Source organism: Typopeltis vanoorti, chromosome 8, assembly GCF_054136105.1.
Source record: "Typopeltis vanoorti isolate ZY-2024b chromosome 8, IOZ_Tvanoo_1.0, whole genome shotgun sequence".
Classification (NCBI taxonomy): Eukaryota; Metazoa; Arthropoda; class Arachnida; order Uropygi; family Thelyphonidae; genus Typopeltis; species Typopeltis vanoorti.
Window position 1 is genome coordinate 104920977 of NC_143556.1, and position 19650 is coordinate 104940626.

Genomic DNA, 19650 nt, shown 5'->3' on the forward strand with positions numbered 1-19650 from the left:
ACACCATTTTAATTGAAACCATCCAATCTGTAGATAACTTTTCAAAATATTATTATGTGACCCTCCAGGGAGTCCAACGACTTATCGAGGGAAAGTGTGTCAACAGCATCGAACGATTGAAACCCTTCCAACTACTAACCGCGCTCAAACTTGCTTAACTTTTTTACCAATCGACCAACCTTTATAGGTAACAGATCAGAAATAGGCATCATAGATTATTGATTATGCTTTTCTAATACGCTATAACAAACCTAATTCAGGTTTCATAAGTGTTAGAAAAGTTTTTGAAATATAATTTTTATCAACATTTTTTTAAATATAAAAACATGAAAATATGTTAATACAACTATAACAAGTGTGTACAGTTTTTTGGGTTATATAAGAAACCGTTGTTTTGCAATACTGGAAACTACGTTTTCCCTCTTTCCTTTTAGCAGATAGTAGTTGGCTTCCCTGTGCTCAGCGTTTGCGACACCAGGAATTATTACTACGAATATAGCGCCGTAAATGCGACTCGTAAGAGTTCCCTTGCAGGTCACTCGACCAGTAGCGTAAAGCTTGTATCTGTAAACATTAAGCAGACGCGTCTAAACCATGCCCTGCTGGGAACCCCTCATATAAGAAAGCGTACAAAACAAACGTATAGTGCGGTGTTTGTTGGCGGATCATCTCGAACGCAGTTGTGTTGTCAATTTTGTACTGTTATATATAAAAGTGTTGTGCGACTTGTTCTTGGACTTGAATTAAACTTCAGGCTATCAGTTGCACAATGTGGGAAATTTAGCACAGTTTATAAATGGAAGTGGCCAATATGAACAAATTGCACGATGAAGTGATTTCTACAAGCCCCAACTACCTTTCAGGAAATATGGTAAATGGAATGAAAGAAGACGAAATGACGCAACATACTTTATTAGAAAACCAGAATCGCGTAAGTAGTTTAACTTTTATAAATCTTAAATAAATATTATTAATTTTACAAAGGTGAACTTGAGTGACATTACTCATTTTATGAATTATGTTCAGAGTGGACGTTAAGTTGCTTTAACCTAAGGGCGAAATATATTTTTTTCCCACTAGTTTTTTTAATAATGTTTTCGAAACTGATATTAAGTTAACTTTAAACATGGCAAATAGTGTACGTAAATGCACCATTATTATGTTGCATCGATCTCCTTTCATTATGAAACTCCAAAACGACAAATTATCATACATTATCGTTTGTCGTGTTAATATTAAGTATTCATAAAATAGATATGAGGTCTTTACGGTGGAGGGGGGGGGTCAGATCTCCATTAAACCTATTCTGTTTTGACCCATTTCAGTCCTCCCTGGATTACTGTTATCCTGTTTGACATGCTTAAATATTAACATAGGCGTTATATTATATGAAATAAAAAAAAAATAAAAAAACGCGAAGCTTCCCATTTTCAGATATTTTTACCTATCCTTCTGGTAAGATATTCCTGAAGAAATTTATATTGATTTTCCATATCTTTTATCAAGAACTGTATAGGGAACTGCTCTATACAGCAGTCCCCATATCAAGCTGGGGACTGCTGTATAGAGCGGTTCTCAAATTTTTGGAAGCAAAAGCACTAAATCAGGACATAATTTAAATCTCGCTAACACGTGCTGAACATTATTTAGCACCTATATATTGTTTTAATATGTTATGTTAAATTTTAGACATTTTAATGCAAAATGTTTTAATACCTATATAAAATAGATCCTCTACTCCTTTATTTCTTCATATGAATAGGGAGCACTTTCTAGCCTGTTCTGGAAATTGGTTAGCATACGGTCCATTAAAGATCGGCTAACTAGGTATCAAGCTTAAAAAACTTTGACTAAAATCGAATTTGTAAGATTATCATATATTATGACCTCTAATTCTGAAATATAATCTTTGAGGATTGGAGAGCAATTTCAGGAACTTTCATTACGATGCCCTTTGCTTAGAAAGACAGATTCGAATCCTCTAAGACTCTCGTCTTAATCAGCACCTTTAATCACGGTTTTTCGGCTGAAGGTAAGCTGGTCTCATTTGGAGGTAAACTCTAGGTTTCATCTCGACACACACACCTTGGTCTAATATCTTTAGTTGCTTCGACTGCAATTTGAACCAAATTCAGATTCAGTTCCTGATATCTTTCAAATTATTTTGATGAGATATCAAAAGAATTTGATATAAACAAATGCCAGTTAGTTGACGATAATTACATATCTATTCGAATGTAGAAAAAAAAAAAAATTAACACCTTCATACCTGTCCTACAATTTAACTGTAGGACAGGTATGAAGTCCCGAAAGTTATGGCCACCAGTTATGAATAGCAGCTAAATTCTCTCTCTCTCTCTCGCTCTTATATACACTATGCTGACACCTAGTTGTGGTAAAAGGAAAAAAAAAGTATTTTAATTACATTTCTAGTATCAAATGGGACTACCTTTTGGCCTGAATGACAGCATCGACCCTTTGGGAAATGTTTTTAACTAATTTCTTATACGTCGCAACAGGAATATTCTTCTAATTCGTCCCAAAGATATTTGATGGGGGGGGGGGGTTAAACACTTCAACGTTGTTTTGTGGAAACCAGTCTCGGACATGCAGTGCAATATGTCATGGAGCTCTGTCGTGCTGAAACATGCAAGGATCACTGTCGAAGTACTTCCACTGCATCGAAAGCATGAAGTTGCCCAGGATGTTCAGGTAGTCGTTGTGGTTTTGGCACGTCTACCAATGGACCAAGCCCCATACAACTGAAACATTCCCATATCATTACCCAGCCTCCACCAAACCTGACAGTAGGAATGATGCAGTCTTGCTGGAACCGTTCCTGGATAATCTCCAGATCCAAACACGACCATCAGTGAAACATTTGGAAGCGCGATTCGTCGTCGCTCCACACTCCTTTTCCAGTCATCTATGGTCCAGGAACGGTGTAAAAGATACCAGTCCAAACGTCGTTTGTCGTCTAGTGGTGGTGGTGGTGTGGGGGTTATGTGTGGCTTATTCGCAGCAGCTCTGCTGTGGTAACCTAAGGCATGCTACTCTCTGCGGGCATCCTACCGCTGACAGTTGTCCCTGCTGCATTTTCCATGTTGACTGGAGGTCCGCGCTGGTGATGTGCGGGATGCTCGAACATTCCGAGATAGAGCTCGTCGATCTCGGTCAGTGAGTGTCGGTGGCCTCCCAGGGTATTTTTCTGCTGTGGTAGCACTATCAACTTTCCATCTACGAATGACATAAACAACAGGGGATTTTAGTATACTGAAACGAGTTGCAATGTTATTACAGACAGAAAAACCACTGATGTAACACCCAACTACCATCCCACGTTGGAAGTCTGCAATTTTGGCTGCACGTGGCATTTTGATATCGAGTATAGTGCAAAACATGCTGTACATCCCACCTTTTTATTAGCAGACTTGCACAGACACTCCCTGAATATTTGCATATTGTAAGATCCGAGAGTTGCATGGCAAGTAAGGTGTCCAAATACTTTTATTATTGTAGTGTATATACGGGAAGGGAAGCTGAAAAAGTTCTGATATATATATATATATATATATTGTTATTAGGATTGACTCGGGATGTATACATGTATAAAATTAATATTTAACTGACTAGAACCGGAGAAAGTATAACACAAATTTTAATAAATCACAACTAGTTTTATGTGTCCCGACTTCTTCAGGTGAGTAAGAAATAACACAAAACTTATAAAAACTAACAAGGTAAAAAACATGGATTTTCCAGCTTAATAAAAAGAAGAAGAATAGTAACAGTCATATTTCAATAGGTGACCACGTGCTATTGTTAGCATGAGTTGAATGTGTGTGACAGCTAATTTTAGAGCGCCAGTACTGGATTACTGCGCTATGGGAATCAGGGGCAAATTGTAGCTCAGATTGTTGTTCATGTGTAAAGGGTCCAGAACTGTTTCTTTGGATTCTATAATTCGTCTTTCAAATTCATCCTTGCATATATATAAATTGGTTGTGCAGTCCCAATCAACTTGGTGTTGACGTTCTTCGAGGTTAGAACTGGCGGAGAAAAGAACATGACTGGAAAAGGCGCTCGCTCGTGTTCTACTGTAGGAGATGTCACGTCTATGTTCCTCAGGTGAAATAGATTTATCTGTCTCGCCAAAAAAAGGTCGACCACAGTCGCACATAACTTTATAACACCAGGAAAATGCAGTTGGTTGTGTTTTGGTCGACTCAGAAAAGAACGAAGTTTTGGCAGAGTTGCATAGTCGGTCTTTATGTTGAATATCTTCATAATCCTAGATACTTTTGGGTAAGGTTGGATTCATCTTCTTGTTGAGGTTGTTGGCGTGTTCTCAAACGTTTACAGATGTTACGAGATGAATATCTATTATTTAAGAAGGTGTTTTTCAGGAAGTTATGTTTGAAGGTCTTCTTCTGTGGAAGCAAGACATCTTACACGATGGGCAAGATGTCTTACTTCTAATAATTATATATATATATATTATATTGGTTATAATATTATTATATTATATTGGTTATCTTCTTCTACGCGTTATTCCCGCTTCCTATGCAGGGTCCGCGTGTTACTTTAGATGCGACTTCTTTTTAGTACTACTCCCAACCGACCCGTCGCCTGGTCTGCCGCTGGGGGGGGGGGATATATTTTTGACTGTAGAGGTGTATGTTCACGGGGCCGGTTAAAAGAGATGAAAAACGCCAGATAAACTGGCGGAAAAAACCCTACTGACCGCGCCCAAGACCGGCTAACTTGGCTATGCCTGAGGAAGATCCTCAAATTCCTCACGTCTACAACGGGAATCGAAACTGGGACACTCCTTCCCCAGGCATATGGTTGCGAGGCGCAAAGCCACTAGGCTAACCGCGCGGTCTATTATTATATTATATTATATTATATTGGTTATAATATTATTATATTATATTGGTTATAATATTATTATATTATATTGTATTTTTTTTATCTTTGAACATCATTTCATTCTTCATAGGGAGTAAGTGGAACTCTTTTGAACTAACTTTTGGAAATCATTAGCTAGCCAGCCTCCATTCTTCTTATAATCAGTTGGGAAGTTCATTTCATTTCATAGATTCAGAAGAGCCTCCGTAGCTCAGTCGGTTTCACTGATGCTCTTTGGATGAAAAAAAAAAAAAAAAAAAAAACGTCCAGGACGCGAAAAACCTTCATCAGGTCTTTTCAGTTGTCGGTGAGCTATTGGGTGTCATACGGGTATGGCAGGTTTTTCCTTTTCGAAACTCGAGTTTTTTGGTCCTCTGCAAGCCGGTCAGAAACATAATTGACAGCAATAATACCCTGGGTAGATAAAATTAACCGCCCTATCAGAACATTTCAGGAAGCCAAGTTACTTGGCTGTGATAGACCACTGAGCAAGGTGGAAATAATATACTTAGTAAGATAATACTTAAGTGTGATGAGATCATCGCTAAGCAGCTGCCATCATCTCGTATTTATAATTCTAACACGTTTTAATGTGCGTAATGCTGTGAGATTTATTGTGGTTTTTTTTGTTGCTTGTTAAAAACAGCCTTTCTGGAAGGAATAAATCATTTTCCTGCGCCGAAGAGTGACTAACTCGAAACCGGATAAAAAAGGCCTAAAAAATTCTCTAGTTGGCAGCTATCTGAATGTGAGTTAGCCAGTATCATAAAGGACGTGGAAGTTTTTTTTTTTTTTTTTTTTTTCCCGGAAAGTGTAGTTTTAAAGGAAAAGAAAACAGCACACTGGCCTAAAGATCACACACAATTTACAGACAGAAAATTCTTCTCCCAGCCTTAGTTGCTTCGGCCGTAATTGTAAACCAAAACAACAGCATCTAGTTCGTGACTATAACCGAATCTGTAAAGCTCTTCCTTCAATTGATCCAAGGTTATGGAAGTCACATGGATAGCACTTCATTATTTATTCAATTTAAAAATTATGCAGAAGAGGGGCGGAGCGTACATAATTAAGAAATACAAACATGTAATGTAAAATTTGGGATGATGACATGAACACTCCCAACGTACACGAGTGTACGTTAGGAAGAATCGACGATGATACTTTTTGGTGTTAATATTGATTAGTATAAAAATTTGAGAAAAAAAGACTATGCAGAGGTAAATCTTTAACACCCTTTAACTTGATTCCTGAAGGATAATTTGTCATAGTGAATGGAAGCCATCAATTTCCAGTGTTTGAGGTGTTGCACTTGATTCGCAAGTTGATATAACTCGCGTTATGATTATATTTCCTTAAACTTGGACTATAACTGTTGATTTTGTCTCTGAGACGATAGTTGCATGTCTTACATGAGATTTGAACATAGGGCTTTCCATCCGAAGGAGAAATAATAAACATGTCGTGATATTTGCTCTTCAAGCTCGCAGTGCTGCCGTCAACTCTACGAGGGTGTGCTGAAAAGTTGTGATAATCACCATGAAAAAATTGTAGTAGAACTTTGAGGTAGAAGAACTATGTTAACATATTATTCTACATATTCCCCACGATGTGTTACACACTTGTTACAACGCTGCTACATCATTTGCAATCCTCTGAGAAAAAGTTTTTCCTTAGTTGCACAAACCGGTCCTTTTCGTTCTAGGTGTTTATCAGAACTTTTCAGTCCACCTCATATACAGTATAGTACTCCCCTCCTCTTCTCCGTGTGAAAAGGGGGGAGGTTTTTATAGTAGAAGTCATTGGGAGCAGGTTCCACAGAAGCTGCTTTGTATGCTACTTCACCAGAAAATGTTGCTAAAGATATACACATAATTAATAACTAGTTTCAGTAGCAAATCTACAATGTACTGCAAAGTCACACAAGAGGGCTTATATTGAAAGTGAGGTGTGTCCAAAGTACTCGATGAATACTTATGCCAGTCGTGTGACGAGCCGTCGCAGTTTCGTTACTCACCGGTATACACTACATGCGTGGGTAGTTCCGGATTTGATAGGATAAGGATCGGATTGATTCACTGTAGAAGTTTGTATCAAGGAGAGGGGTTATGTTTTAGTAAATTATTTACATTTCACAATAAGGTGACAGCTACATTTTCAGAGGAGATGCGTCTACCGTGTTAACGTTGAGTTTGCAAGAATATTTAGGGTTATCGCGCAGCTTGCTATTTAAATTAGTCCGACTAGGTATAGATAAGAAATAGCGGTTTGGATAAGAGACAGGCTATTGACAAGTTTCAGCAATTTTGAGTTGAATGATTAATGTATATACGTAATACTTTATTTTAAAAGTGTATCTGCTTTCTTTCGTCATCATTTATTTGTAAGGATTTTTCAGGAAAGGACAATTGATGAGTATTGAAACTGACATTAGATTTTATGAATTTTTAAGAAAAAACATTCTCACTTTAAAAATCACACTCGTGCTCATGTTTTCCTTTTTACACAATACTAAAAAGCATATTTTCTGCTTTTATTTACTGCATATGAATGGTGATTTTTTTTTTTTTTCTGAAAGGGATATGCTACGACTTCTGTTATTTTGCTTTATTGATTGATTTCAAATGATGTAGGATGGACCACTATGTAGCCGTATGGTGCCTTTCATAGTGGTAATTAGCCAAAAGATACAGTTGGAATTTGTCTCGCCCAGATGAACTTTTTCTATGCCTTTTTTGCAGTCGTTCTCCAAGTTAGCCGATCATTTGTAGGTAAGTAGCATTTTCCTCCAGAAGCTGGTGTTTAACTCTGCAACTCGGAATAAATCAACCATAAAACTCTCACAAAACAATAGCAGTCAACCTTAGGTTGTGTATACTTACCGCCACCGCAGTAAACAACCGCGAGTGACTGTACTTCTGCTCTCTCTCTCTCCTTTTAGCAGAGATCCCGAATTAGTCGATCTCTGGCGAAGGAAATTAGTTCTCTCCCTCTTTCTCTCGGAAACTCTTTTTTTTTTTTTTTTTTTTTGACTCTGCATCCCAGGAAAATTAATCGTAGAATAGTCATATGGATTTAGGAAAAACGAGCTGGGACAGTTGTTTTCTGTACTCTTGTCTCCAGTAGAGCTAAAATTGTTGCTGAAATTGAACCGAACTCTGATAACGTAGGTAGAGGCCAGCTCTCAATCTCAATTTTCAGAAATTAAAATTAAAGTTTCAAAGTTTTATTAAGTGGGATTTTAAAAAAAAGTATTAAAATACAATTTTGATTTATTTCTTATATTATACTTCTTATATCATTTAACAGGGATTCTCACTTTTCAAGGAGATTTCCTTCCTTAACCAATAAATTCTGTATCCGTCCTACAACTGTTAATTTATCACTTCCTTGCTTTTGTGACGTTATATCCTGTATCATGTGGCCAGATTATTGTTATTGTTATGCTGGCACTTTTAAAACAAGTAAATAAGTAACATAATAATAATTATTATTATTATATGGTCGCCTCCATGTAGTCCGAAGACTCATTTTTGGGAGACCCAAACTATCCACATAATATATATCATACCTTTCCTTGAACTTGTTGATATAAGAAGCCCTCACAACTGAATCTGGCAACGCCTTCCACTCTTTCACTACTCTCCATCTAAAATGTAGTCCTCACACCCTTAACTACTATTACTCAATTTTGATTATGACCTCTTGTTCTTCCACCTCTAGACAATTGCTGAAATATTTCCCGTGCGTTAATCCTATAAAACCCTTTTAGTAACTTAACGTTTCTGTCATAACTCCTCTTTTCCGCCTATCAACCAATTTTTGCAACCCACAAACCCTTAGTCTCTCATCATTGGGAGCATTCCATAGTCTACTCACCAAGTTGGTCACTTACCTTTTGAATCTTCTCCACCACTTCCTCATCCTCCAAGAAATCCAGGCGACCAAACCTGAGCATAAAAATCCAGATATGGATGTATCAAGGCGTTATAAAGAGGAATGATAACTTCTTTATCTCTGCATGTCAACGTGTTCTTCAATAATTAAGTAATCTTATGAGCTACTTTGGACACTTTAGCAATGTACCATCTGAACTTCAGCTCTCTATCTATCGACGTTTTCAATAGTTTTGCCACCACTTCCGAGATAGTGATTGATTCATAATTTTCTACCGGTATTTGATCCTCCTTAATGCAAAGGAACTATTTTGTCCCTTCCACTCTTACTACTGAACACGGACGTGCTGTGTATTTGTATTCATGGTTTTTAGTGTGTAGAATGTAATCACGATTGGAAAAAGGAACAGAAGTGGAAGAAGCGAATACATACTTAAACCCACAAAAATTGATCTAGAGATGAAAATTATAAAGAAGAAAATAATTATATGGTAATTATCTGATAATAATCTTTTAAAAATTTCTATACCTAATGTGTTATTCCGCATATTTATTATTAATTAGATTAAAAATTAAAAATTAGATTATTAATTAGAAATAAATTAGAAAATAGCAATATTCATTCGAAGCAATAATTACTAAAATTTCCTAATCCAGTATTCATACAATCACAATCTATTCGACTTCTGATTAGATCGGCAAAATACCACGAAGATTGTAAATAAGGTAGTGGCAACACTGTCAGGAGAGTTGGTAACTCAAATATTACTCTCGACAGATAGTGTTATTTTGTAGAGAAGTAGTTAAAGTCAACGTCTCACTGTGCAACGCTCTGAGGTATGTTCACAAGATTAGAATTAAGGTCCGGGTTGCACGAGGTAAAACTGCGAGCGACTATTATCATGGCCTTAGGGAAGCCTGTGGAGATAGTGCCCTACCATACCGGACTGTCGCAGATGAGTCAGTGAATTTTGCACAGGGAGAGATCACGGGGATGATAATCACCGTGCAGCACTACCCACCATTTCAGATGAACACGTTGAACTTTTTAGGGGACTCCTCGCGGTTGATCGGTGCTGGGCTGTACACCAGTTGGCCCAGGAAACTGGGATAAACCACTAAAGTATTTGACACATCCTAAAAGAGAGGCTCGTATGTATAAAATTTTAATCCGTTGGGTTCCACATCTCTCAGTCAAGTGAGATGTAAAACCTTGACTTGACAGATGCAAAAATGGCACAGGTACGCGGTTGCTGATTTCTATCTAGAACGATACGTAAATGAACGGATAAATTCCTGAATCGTATCGTAGCCATTGATGGAATTTGGGAAAGGGGCTTATGAGCCTAAACTAAAGAGATAGTCCAACGAATGGCGCCATTCAGGATCACCCCGTCCGAAAAAACTTCGCCAGGAACCCAGCAAAGTTAGTGATGCTGAAAGTCGTTTACGACGTTCAAGATGTCATTCTTCATCATGCTTTGCCCTAAGGGCAAAGCATGATGAAGAATGTACTATCGAAGTACTGTGCGTACTATATTGGATAGTAGTATATTGCACAGTACTATATTGGATAGTACTGTGCATACTATCCAATATCTTGGATAGTACGCACAGTACTATCGAAGATATTGGAGCATCATTTGTGTAGGACCTTAAAGAGAAAGCAACCACATTTTTTATGGGTTCTCCACGTGTTTGTTGCACGACAATACACAGTGTCATGTGTTGCAATTGGTGATAAAGATGTTGGACAGGTGGCAGTGAGGAGTATTGGAACATCCTCCGTATTCACTGGCTATGAGTCCTTGCAACTTCGACTTGTTCCTAAAAATGAAATGTTTTTCATTTCATATTCACAAAATTAGAAATAATGGTCTTAACGTCTAATTCCGCACATATATCATTTTCAATAGCTATTAACGCCAAACTAATAAGCCTTTTTTGTAACATACTTGTTCTTAAGTAGGTTTTAATCAATTTCAACTTGGAAAAGGAACGTTCACCGCTCGCTACACTAACAACAGTTAAAGTTATTAGTATTCTTAAAGCAATTGAAAAGTTAGGGAAAGATAAATTATTGGATACAATAAAATTAAGAATATCGAAAGGGTTTTTGAATATTTAAATTATCGATCCGAAAAATATCCCGAAAAGCACATAACTCGTCATATAGTTCTATTGCATTTACGTTTTTATTATCGCATTCCTTCAAGAGAATCTAAATCGTCACAAGTTTGGAAATTGATTATTGATGCTCGTAGTCAAATTGTCGTGTCTTCTTTCATCGTCGAACTTCCGTACCAGTTTTAAATTCTTGTTCTCCATTCACCTCTTCACTCAGTTATTTTGCCGTTTTTAGAACTTCTTTAAAATTTGTATCTGATCGATACTCTTGTAAGAATATTTTTAAGTTTTCTATAGATTCTAAAGCAAGTGTAATGTTCATATTTTTGTCTTGAAGCATTTTACTCACAGGGTTTATTCTGTTAAGTAAATCAAACTAAGTTATAAGAGAGCAAATAAATTTGTAGTCCTTTATTTTAGCACGTAATGTTTGTGCTTCATGCTGAGTTTCTTTATTAAAATTTTCATTAATTAAAATTTCAAAAAGTGCATCATAAATTTCTCCTAACTGATATCGTAGAGGGCGGATTGCATTAATTTTACTTTCCCATCGCGTTTCTGAGAATGAAAAGAATTGTATATTTCTTGAATAATTGCAAAGAAACTAATTCCATCTGCATTCGCTTTGGCTGCATCGCTAATGATTAAATTTAGCGTATGAGTAGCACATGGCACGTAAAAAGCTACAGGATTTTTGTTCAAAAGCAAATTTTGGAGCCCATGTTTGCCCCATTGTCATACCCTTGACCTCGCATGTCTTCAATAGGAATGTTCCATTTTTCCAGTTGTTCCATCATTGTTGCACATAAACCACGTCCTGTGGAATCTGATATATCTGCAAAACCTAAAACGTTTTCCCTGATTTTGACAATTCCATTGTCACAGGAAACAAAGCGAATAATAATGGTCATTTGTTCTGTTTTACTTGCATCAGGTGTGCAGTCTAAAATTATGGAATAATATTTAGATTTTCGAATTGATACTAAAATTGTATCCCTGATTGCGTTACTTAAAGTTTCCAATATTTCATTTTGACTGTCTTTACTCAAATAGTGTACCCTATTGTTTCGTTGTAAGACCCTTTCAACATGATTTTCCATAATGGGATCAAACTTCCCAAACAGTTCGACTAATTTTAAAAAATTGCCGTAATTTCTTTCATATAATTTATCAGATGATCCGCGAAAATCTAAATTTCAGCTACCAAGGAATTTTATAATTTCAATCAAGCGTTCTAAAACACTCGTCCAATGTTTCTTTTCCATTTCATACATGCTTTGAGTCTGGAAATCAATAGTAGTTTTTTTTTTTTTAATTTTTATCAAGTTCCTTCCATTTTAAGAAATTTTTCATGTGAGTTAAACTAGTCTCATGTCTATGTAAAGTTGTACTTACATTTCTCTAATCGTTATAACCTTCTACAAGACTCAGTGGTGATATCGTTGATTCAGTAGGTGCGACAAGTTTGCAACAAAAGCAAAAAACAGAATTTAAAGTTTCGGAATAAATGCGCCATGTTCTTGGCACGAGCTCCCGTTTTCCATTTTTCCATTACAATACGTGTCTCCAAATTTACGACCATATGTATCTCTGGGATATATTATATTTTTATTTTGAACAGGACCCATTTCAATTAAAACAACTCGTAATTTTTCATCAATATTTCCCCGTTCACCTGGATCTTCAAAATTCACAGAGACTAACAATGTGTTAGTTTCGTGGTCAACTACAACTAAATTTTGTTGTAGTTGACTAAATCCTAACTATTTTTCACTTAAATCATGTTCAATTATCTTGTTCAATAGTTGCAATAGTACCTTCATGCAAACTGGATGATGTGCACGGTTCTTCAACTCTGATTTCTGATGTATCGAGTTGGTTACAATCTGCATCAGAATATTTTAATATTTTAACAAATTTATTAAGAGTGCCAGTTTGTTTCTTAATATCTGCTTCTTTCGCAGCGTGACGCATATGATTTTGTGCACCGGATAACTTTTTTTTTAATTTTTGATTCCATTTCTATTTTATACCCACAAGAAATTATTACACAACACGACACAGAGACGACATAATAGTCCGTACTGCGCTACTGTCAGTAGCCTACTGAGATGCGTACCATATGACTGGTTAGCTAGCAACAAATGTTTTGTACGAAAATTCGTTTCTGCGCATAAAAACTGTGCACCGTTTCACTTTAGATAAACTGCAGTAGACACAACATTCTGCAGGCAAGCATTTAGCCTACTCTAGCTGCAAAATTGTAAACAGCCGGCTGATCAAAGAGGCGGCAATATACATTTTTTTAAAATTTTTATTCAGTGTATACGGCCTCATTTTTTTGTTTTTATGATAAAAATTTTGTTTCTTAAAAATTAACTTATGAACCGTTCCCTGGCGGCGGCGCCCCCATCGTAGCGGCGCCCGCATGCTCGCTTCCGCCGGCCCTGATAGTGTCTCCACTCTCCATTCTACAGAGTGTGAATTGGAATCCACAAGGCTTTCAGAGAATAAGCTATATTTATCATATAACTGGGAAACGTGAATTCTCAAATTTACCCCTATCTATTGCATATCTTTAGAGAAACTTTGTACTTGGAGTGCCACCAGGCCCCACACCTCAATTTGTCTTTTTCTTTATTCGCTCTTTGGTTGGCTTCTTCCCTAAATGAAGAAGCTAAATCTTGAAACTTATTAGCTTGGTCTTCAGAAATGTTCTCCCTGTCATGAATATGAAAACAGTAGTTTCGGTTGTCGAAGATTGGATTGGCATAAATGCATTCATTACCGACTCTGATAATGCCAAACTAAGCTAATTCTAAATCTTATAATAGCTGTGAAGCATATGTATTTAGATCACCATCGCTGTTAGAGAACTTTGGCTCAGATTGGCATTAGTACAACCGATAAAGACGGTTTCGTTTATTTGAAAAGCCCTTAGTTCGAATCCCGTTTGAGATGTAAGCAGTTGTTATAAAGGCTTTTCAGTTGAATATGAGTTATCCAGTTATTGAGGGTGAAACAGTTTTAACTCCTGGACTCTCAGCTGTTATTTCCATCTTTCCAAAAAAAAGAACAATATTTATGGTCTCCTCAGTCATTATTTAGGATACAGTGATATAGCTTTATTGTCTTAATGGTATGGTGAGGAGAAATGTGTCAGACATTTTATTTCGGCACGGTTAGATAAATTGTACATCGAAATAGCAGGTTTTTTCCCTCTCTAAACTTGGGAAAAGTATTAATACTTCTTCCATCTCATCTGTGTAAAGAGTTAAGGATTAAGAATTAATACTTCATGTTAATGCATTACTTAATTAAATTACGCTATGCTTGCTGGTCGAATGAATAGTGCCTTCGCTCTCTACTCAGCATGTTGTGGGTTGTAATTTCACTGTTAATGGATATAAATATTTTTTGTGAATGTTTTTTTTAGCATATAGATCAGTTCTGTCCCTCGTGTCAGATTCGTCTGGCTTCCATGTTTGGTCTCTAGGAAATTTTCATGACTATGTAGCCTTTAGCAGTAATAATCTACATAGGTTTGCAACCTTACTGATGATAATATAAAAAAATAGAAAAAAAAAACGGAGTGTGTGTGGGGGTGAAAACTATCTAGAGTCGAAACTTTTGAGCTACAAGATGCTGATGTCCATACTTATTACTTCCCCTTCAAGTTTGGAAATTGATTATTGAAATATAAATATTAATACTGAAAAATGACACCTTTCATATGAGACTATAAAGATAAAATGCACTGCTATCATTATCGGAAAAGGGCCTTTCATCTCAGATTTTCCATCTGTTTAAGTTTCAGTTGTTTATAGCTCTGGATGCCCGGGTAATATAAATAGTTTACAACAACTTAACACTTTTCAGTATCATAACTTCGAAGCCATCACTACGAAAAAAAAATTAATAGAGTTTTTATATATAACTTTATTTCAGCATAAAATATAAAGACTTATAAAAATGGTCATAAACATTCCCTAGTTTGTAATATTACAGCGGCTAGTGCTCAGAGATAGTTACAAATATTTTCCTGAAAATTATAAACATCAAATCGATAATGGCAGTAGAACCTTAGATTATAATGATTTCTTCTTCTTTGTAATGTCCATATTGTAGGACATTACAAAGACATTACTGTAAACTATTGCAGTTGTGCACGAGACCGACATACAATCGACAGCTTCTGCACATGGGGAATGCAGTGCGCGTGAAATTTCAAGACGAACTGGCATTTCGTACGGGACTGTGTGGCGATCACTCAGGATCATCCTCAAGAGGTATCCTTACAAAATCCAACACGTACGGGAACTGAAACCAACCGATTTCGAGAGACGTCATGAATTTGCAAATTGGGCTTTTCAACAGATGGGAAAACAATGCGGACTGGCTGTCAAATGTCCTGTGGACTGACGAGGCGCACTTTTCACTTAACCTAAGTGTAAATGCGTACAATTTCCACATCTGGGCGAGAGAGAACCCACACGCGATTGTGGAAACCCCTTTGCATCAGACAAAGATGACAGCATGGTGTGGGTTCACTGCGTCATTAATTATAAGCCCCTTTTTCTTTGAGGAAGTCCACAGCAGTACATTTCGAACTGTTTCTGTCACAGGCGAGTGTTATGCAACGCTTTTAAGAGACAGCATCATTCCCTCCTTGCAAGAGAGGCAAGCGCTCCATAGTGTAACATTCATGCAGGATGGCGCACCTCAGCACATTACAGATCCTGTCCAGCACCTGCTACGATCGACATTTGGCGATGACCGTGTCCTCAGTCGCTCTTTCCCGCACGAATGGCCACCAAGATCTCCAGACCTTACACCTTGTGACTTTTGGTTATGGAGCTACTTGAAGTCACAGGTGTACAGAGATCGACCGACGTCATTGGCCATGTTGAAAAAAGCTATTCCCCATCATGTGACAGGAATTACAGCTGAAACCCTCTTCGATGCTGTGCAGGGTGGTGCCACATCTGACGTCCATTCTCATGAATGACGGCCGTCACATCGAACATTTGTAATCCTAGTTGCGTTGCGAACTGTGCTGCGCCACCGCACAAACTACTGACACAACTGAAGTTCCACCTGTCGGTGGCAAATGTAACTATTCTGGTAATAAAATTTTTCGTTATTAAAAAAATACCATGTCTTTCTGTGAAAACCGCATCGTTCTACTGTCTATACGTTTTGAATTATTGAATTTTTACTTTTTGTTACTTTTGGATCACTTGGTGTATATATATATGTGTGTATGTATGTGTATGTATATATATATATATACATCCTCTGTCCAAAAAGAAACCGAACTTTTTGAAAATAGAAGAAACTAGTGGCGCCACCTGTTGTATCTTTTTGTTGTCGAAAGCGGCAACCTTCATTAGTGTTGTATCAACTGTTTATGACATTTGTTTCATTACAAGCCGAATTATAGTTCCAAGAGTGACAGTGCGTTTTGACGATCGGTCGGTCGTCACGATACTCATGCTGTAGGCGACGAATTCTCGCTATCAATCGCTTCGAAACTTAGAGATAAAACCCACCATTGACCGTTTGGCCATGCGAAACAAATTCTTTGTGGATAATGCCCTTGGAATCGTAGAAACAAATCAGCATTGTCTTTACCTTTTGACTTCTCCAAGGGACTTTCTTTTGGATGCCTCTTTTCTAGTGGTCTCCACTCAGCATTCTGGCGTTTGTTTCGAGCTCATATTCAAAACACAACGTTTCTTAACCAGTAACGATCGTTTCAAGGAAGTTTGAGTCCTTACGAGCGGTTTTAATGAGGTCCTTGCAGTATTCAATTCGATACATTTTGTGGTCGTCGGTCAACTTGTGGGGAACAAATAGCGAATTCCATTTACGAAAGCCAAAACTCTCGGTCAAAATGTTGCGCACAGTTGACTTTGGAAGCGCCAATTCATCTTCAATCAATCTCACGGACGATTTCGGGTTTTCTTTGAAATCAGGCAATTTTTGGATGTTAACTTCGCTCAGTCCAGTTTTTGGACGGCCCGGCTTTTCGTCGTCCTCAAGCGTCTCGCGACCACTTTGAAATCGCTTAAACCACTCGTAAACTTGAGTACGGGATAATCATTCATCACCGTATAATTTTTGAAGCATTTGATGCGTTTCGGTAAAACTTTTACCAAGTTTAACACAAAAAACAATCGCAGCTCTCTGTTTGCAACTCATTTTCCGACCTTCTGAACACTAATGAAGGTTGCCGCTTTCAACAACTAAAAGATACAACAGGTGGCGCCACTAGTTTCTTCTATTTTCGAAAAGTTCGGTTTCTTTTTTTGGACAGAAGGTATATACTAGCTGAGCCCTCCCACTTCGCCGAGGTGAACTTATACTGCCAGCGGTTCACTTCAGGGTATTTACTCGAGTATTTGGTGCTGGTGCTTTGGTCATGGTGTATAATTGTGAGCATTATAGTACTTCTTTGTAAACAATATTAGAAATTTCATCATCCTCAACAAAAATAATTAAATTCTCAGGGCTGCTGACTCAAGAACATGCTACATATAACTTCCCCTTGTCCGAAACATTCACCTCTTAAAACTAAACTTGCATATCTTTAGGGTCTGTCCTTGGGCTTTATTAATCGTCATCGCAAAGAAAACTTATTGGAAATGGTAACCATTTGAATACAAATAGATAGTCTGAAGGAATGAGGGGTATCACAGGAATGAAGACAATTTTTCGGATACCAGGACCTATAAATATCACAGCTTCTATCATATTCGGTTTCAACGATTTTACTTGAAGCCTTGTTACATTCCAAAGATTTGTGGGGAGGGTAGATTTTGGAGCAGTATAATAGGAACACCTATTTCAATTTAATTTCATGACCAGATAATCCAGATGGATTAAGCGAATTTAAAAATTCCATGGGGAAAGTAACTGCATCATTTACAGGAGTATCTACTGATTTGTAAACAGTAACAGATCCATTAACCCTATATAAGAACCAACTCGTACATTATTGACAAGGCGTCATTTCGAGGTGCGAGGATAGCTCTCTCCCTGAACCAAGAACTGTGCTGTTATGTTCTGGGATAGATGGGTAGACGCTACACAACAGTTCATCTGCTTGGACAATTTTTTCAATATTTAGGTGTATTAATATAATTTTTCCGTCTCTTTGCTGTACTTCACCATTGCCAATTTTTATCATTTTTGAGGAGAAGGAATGTGCATTAGTCTCCATATATAGGTGAAGACGAATATTAGTTTTGAGAGAAAACTTCTTTATATCATGCCATAGTGACGATTTCTTAAGGCAGGCATTCACTTTGTTGCCACTGGTTCCGCGAGATGCGACGGGCAGTATTTGTCGAAAATCACCGGCAAATAAAACAGTTAATCCACCCATTCTTCGATCGTCTGATCTGATATCCCTCAGTGTTCTGTCGACCGCTTCAACAGATGTTTTTTGCGACATTGTACATTCATCCCAAATAATTAAAGAAACCTTTTGTTTAATAATTTCGACAAATTACTTTGTTTTGATATTGCACATACGTGTATCATTAGTCACATTTGTAACTGGTACTTTGAAAGTAGAATGAGCAGTTCGACCACCTTGCAATAGAATAGCTGCTATACCTGAAGATGTCATAGCCAGAGCGATTTTACCGTGACTTCTCAACTTAGCTAATAACAAATTTAGTAAAAATGTTTTCTCAGTACTATCTGGAGCATCCACTAAAAACAGTTTCCCTGATTCTATTTTAACAGCTTGTTAAAACATTGTGCAAAACTTTAGCTTGATCTGAAGTTAGTGATTGTTGGCATTGCTTACGTACCGTGGGAACATAAATACATTGTACTGTATTGCATTGTATGTCCAGTATATTTATGTGTATGTGTTGGAAACATCTTCAGGAATCAGCAAATCGAAAACCTTGGTTAATGTAACTTCTGTATTCTACTGGAAAACGTAGGTAGCATAAATGTGGTGTTGAATGCACTCGCTCTGTAAGTGAAACGTAAAGGAAAAAATGTTTTTAGACTTAGTTTAGCAGAAGAAAAGAAACGGAATAAATAGGAAAAGTAAAATAAATGAAACGCATATTCATTTACTAACTTCTGTTTTTGTTTTTAAATTACGGCCGGAACATCAAAGGGTATGAGTTCATCGTATTATGCCTGTTAATTGCCTGTATTCTACCGTGTTTTTTGTGGGGTAAAAATTCCGAGTTTATAGGAGGAAATAAATATCCTACCTCCTCCATTTGAGACTGACTAAATTCACCTTCTCTTGAAATATCCATATAAATCATTTACTAAAATGTGCGATGTTTAGACTATATCGTGTAATCCACAGTCGAAAAGTTTGGGTAATAATTGAAAAACAGGATTTATTTCCCCGTAAAAATCGAGATTTCAACACTTTTATTTTCCGATTTGTGTTCAAGTCCGGATAGTACTGATTTTAAGTGCATAATTAATCTCTATCAGTGGCATGGAAAGCAGACTACCTTCATTTTTGCTGCATGAGAAAACTGATTCTTAAATGAAAAGCGATTTTTCGGAAACAAAGGTTACTTTATAGGATAATTAATATTCCACTCTGCTTAATCAATGCTAAAATTATTCGGTAGCGATCTGCATTATGTTTGAATTGCTCACTGTAGTAGTTACCTGCCTTTGTACCAGAAATGGTAATAACTAACTCTAATTTTGAATTCTGTAAATTTGT

The 19650-nt window shown here is 37.0% G+C and overlaps 1 protein-coding gene across 8 annotated transcripts in view; it reads left to right on the plus strand.

Annotated features, from left to right (window-relative positions):
* Positions 1-880: 880 nt before the first annotated feature.
* LOC150104251 (uncharacterized) overlaps positions 881-19650 on the plus strand; it is a 1804220-nt gene continuing 1785450 nt past the window's right edge. For all 8 annotated transcript variants that reach the window (XM_090396244.1, XM_090396248.1, XM_090396245.1 and 5 more), the window contains exon 1: positions 881-931. In XM_090396244.1, coding sequence (XP_090252370.1) covers positions 881-931 — 51 coding nt within the window. The remainder of the gene's footprint in view (positions 932-19650) is intronic.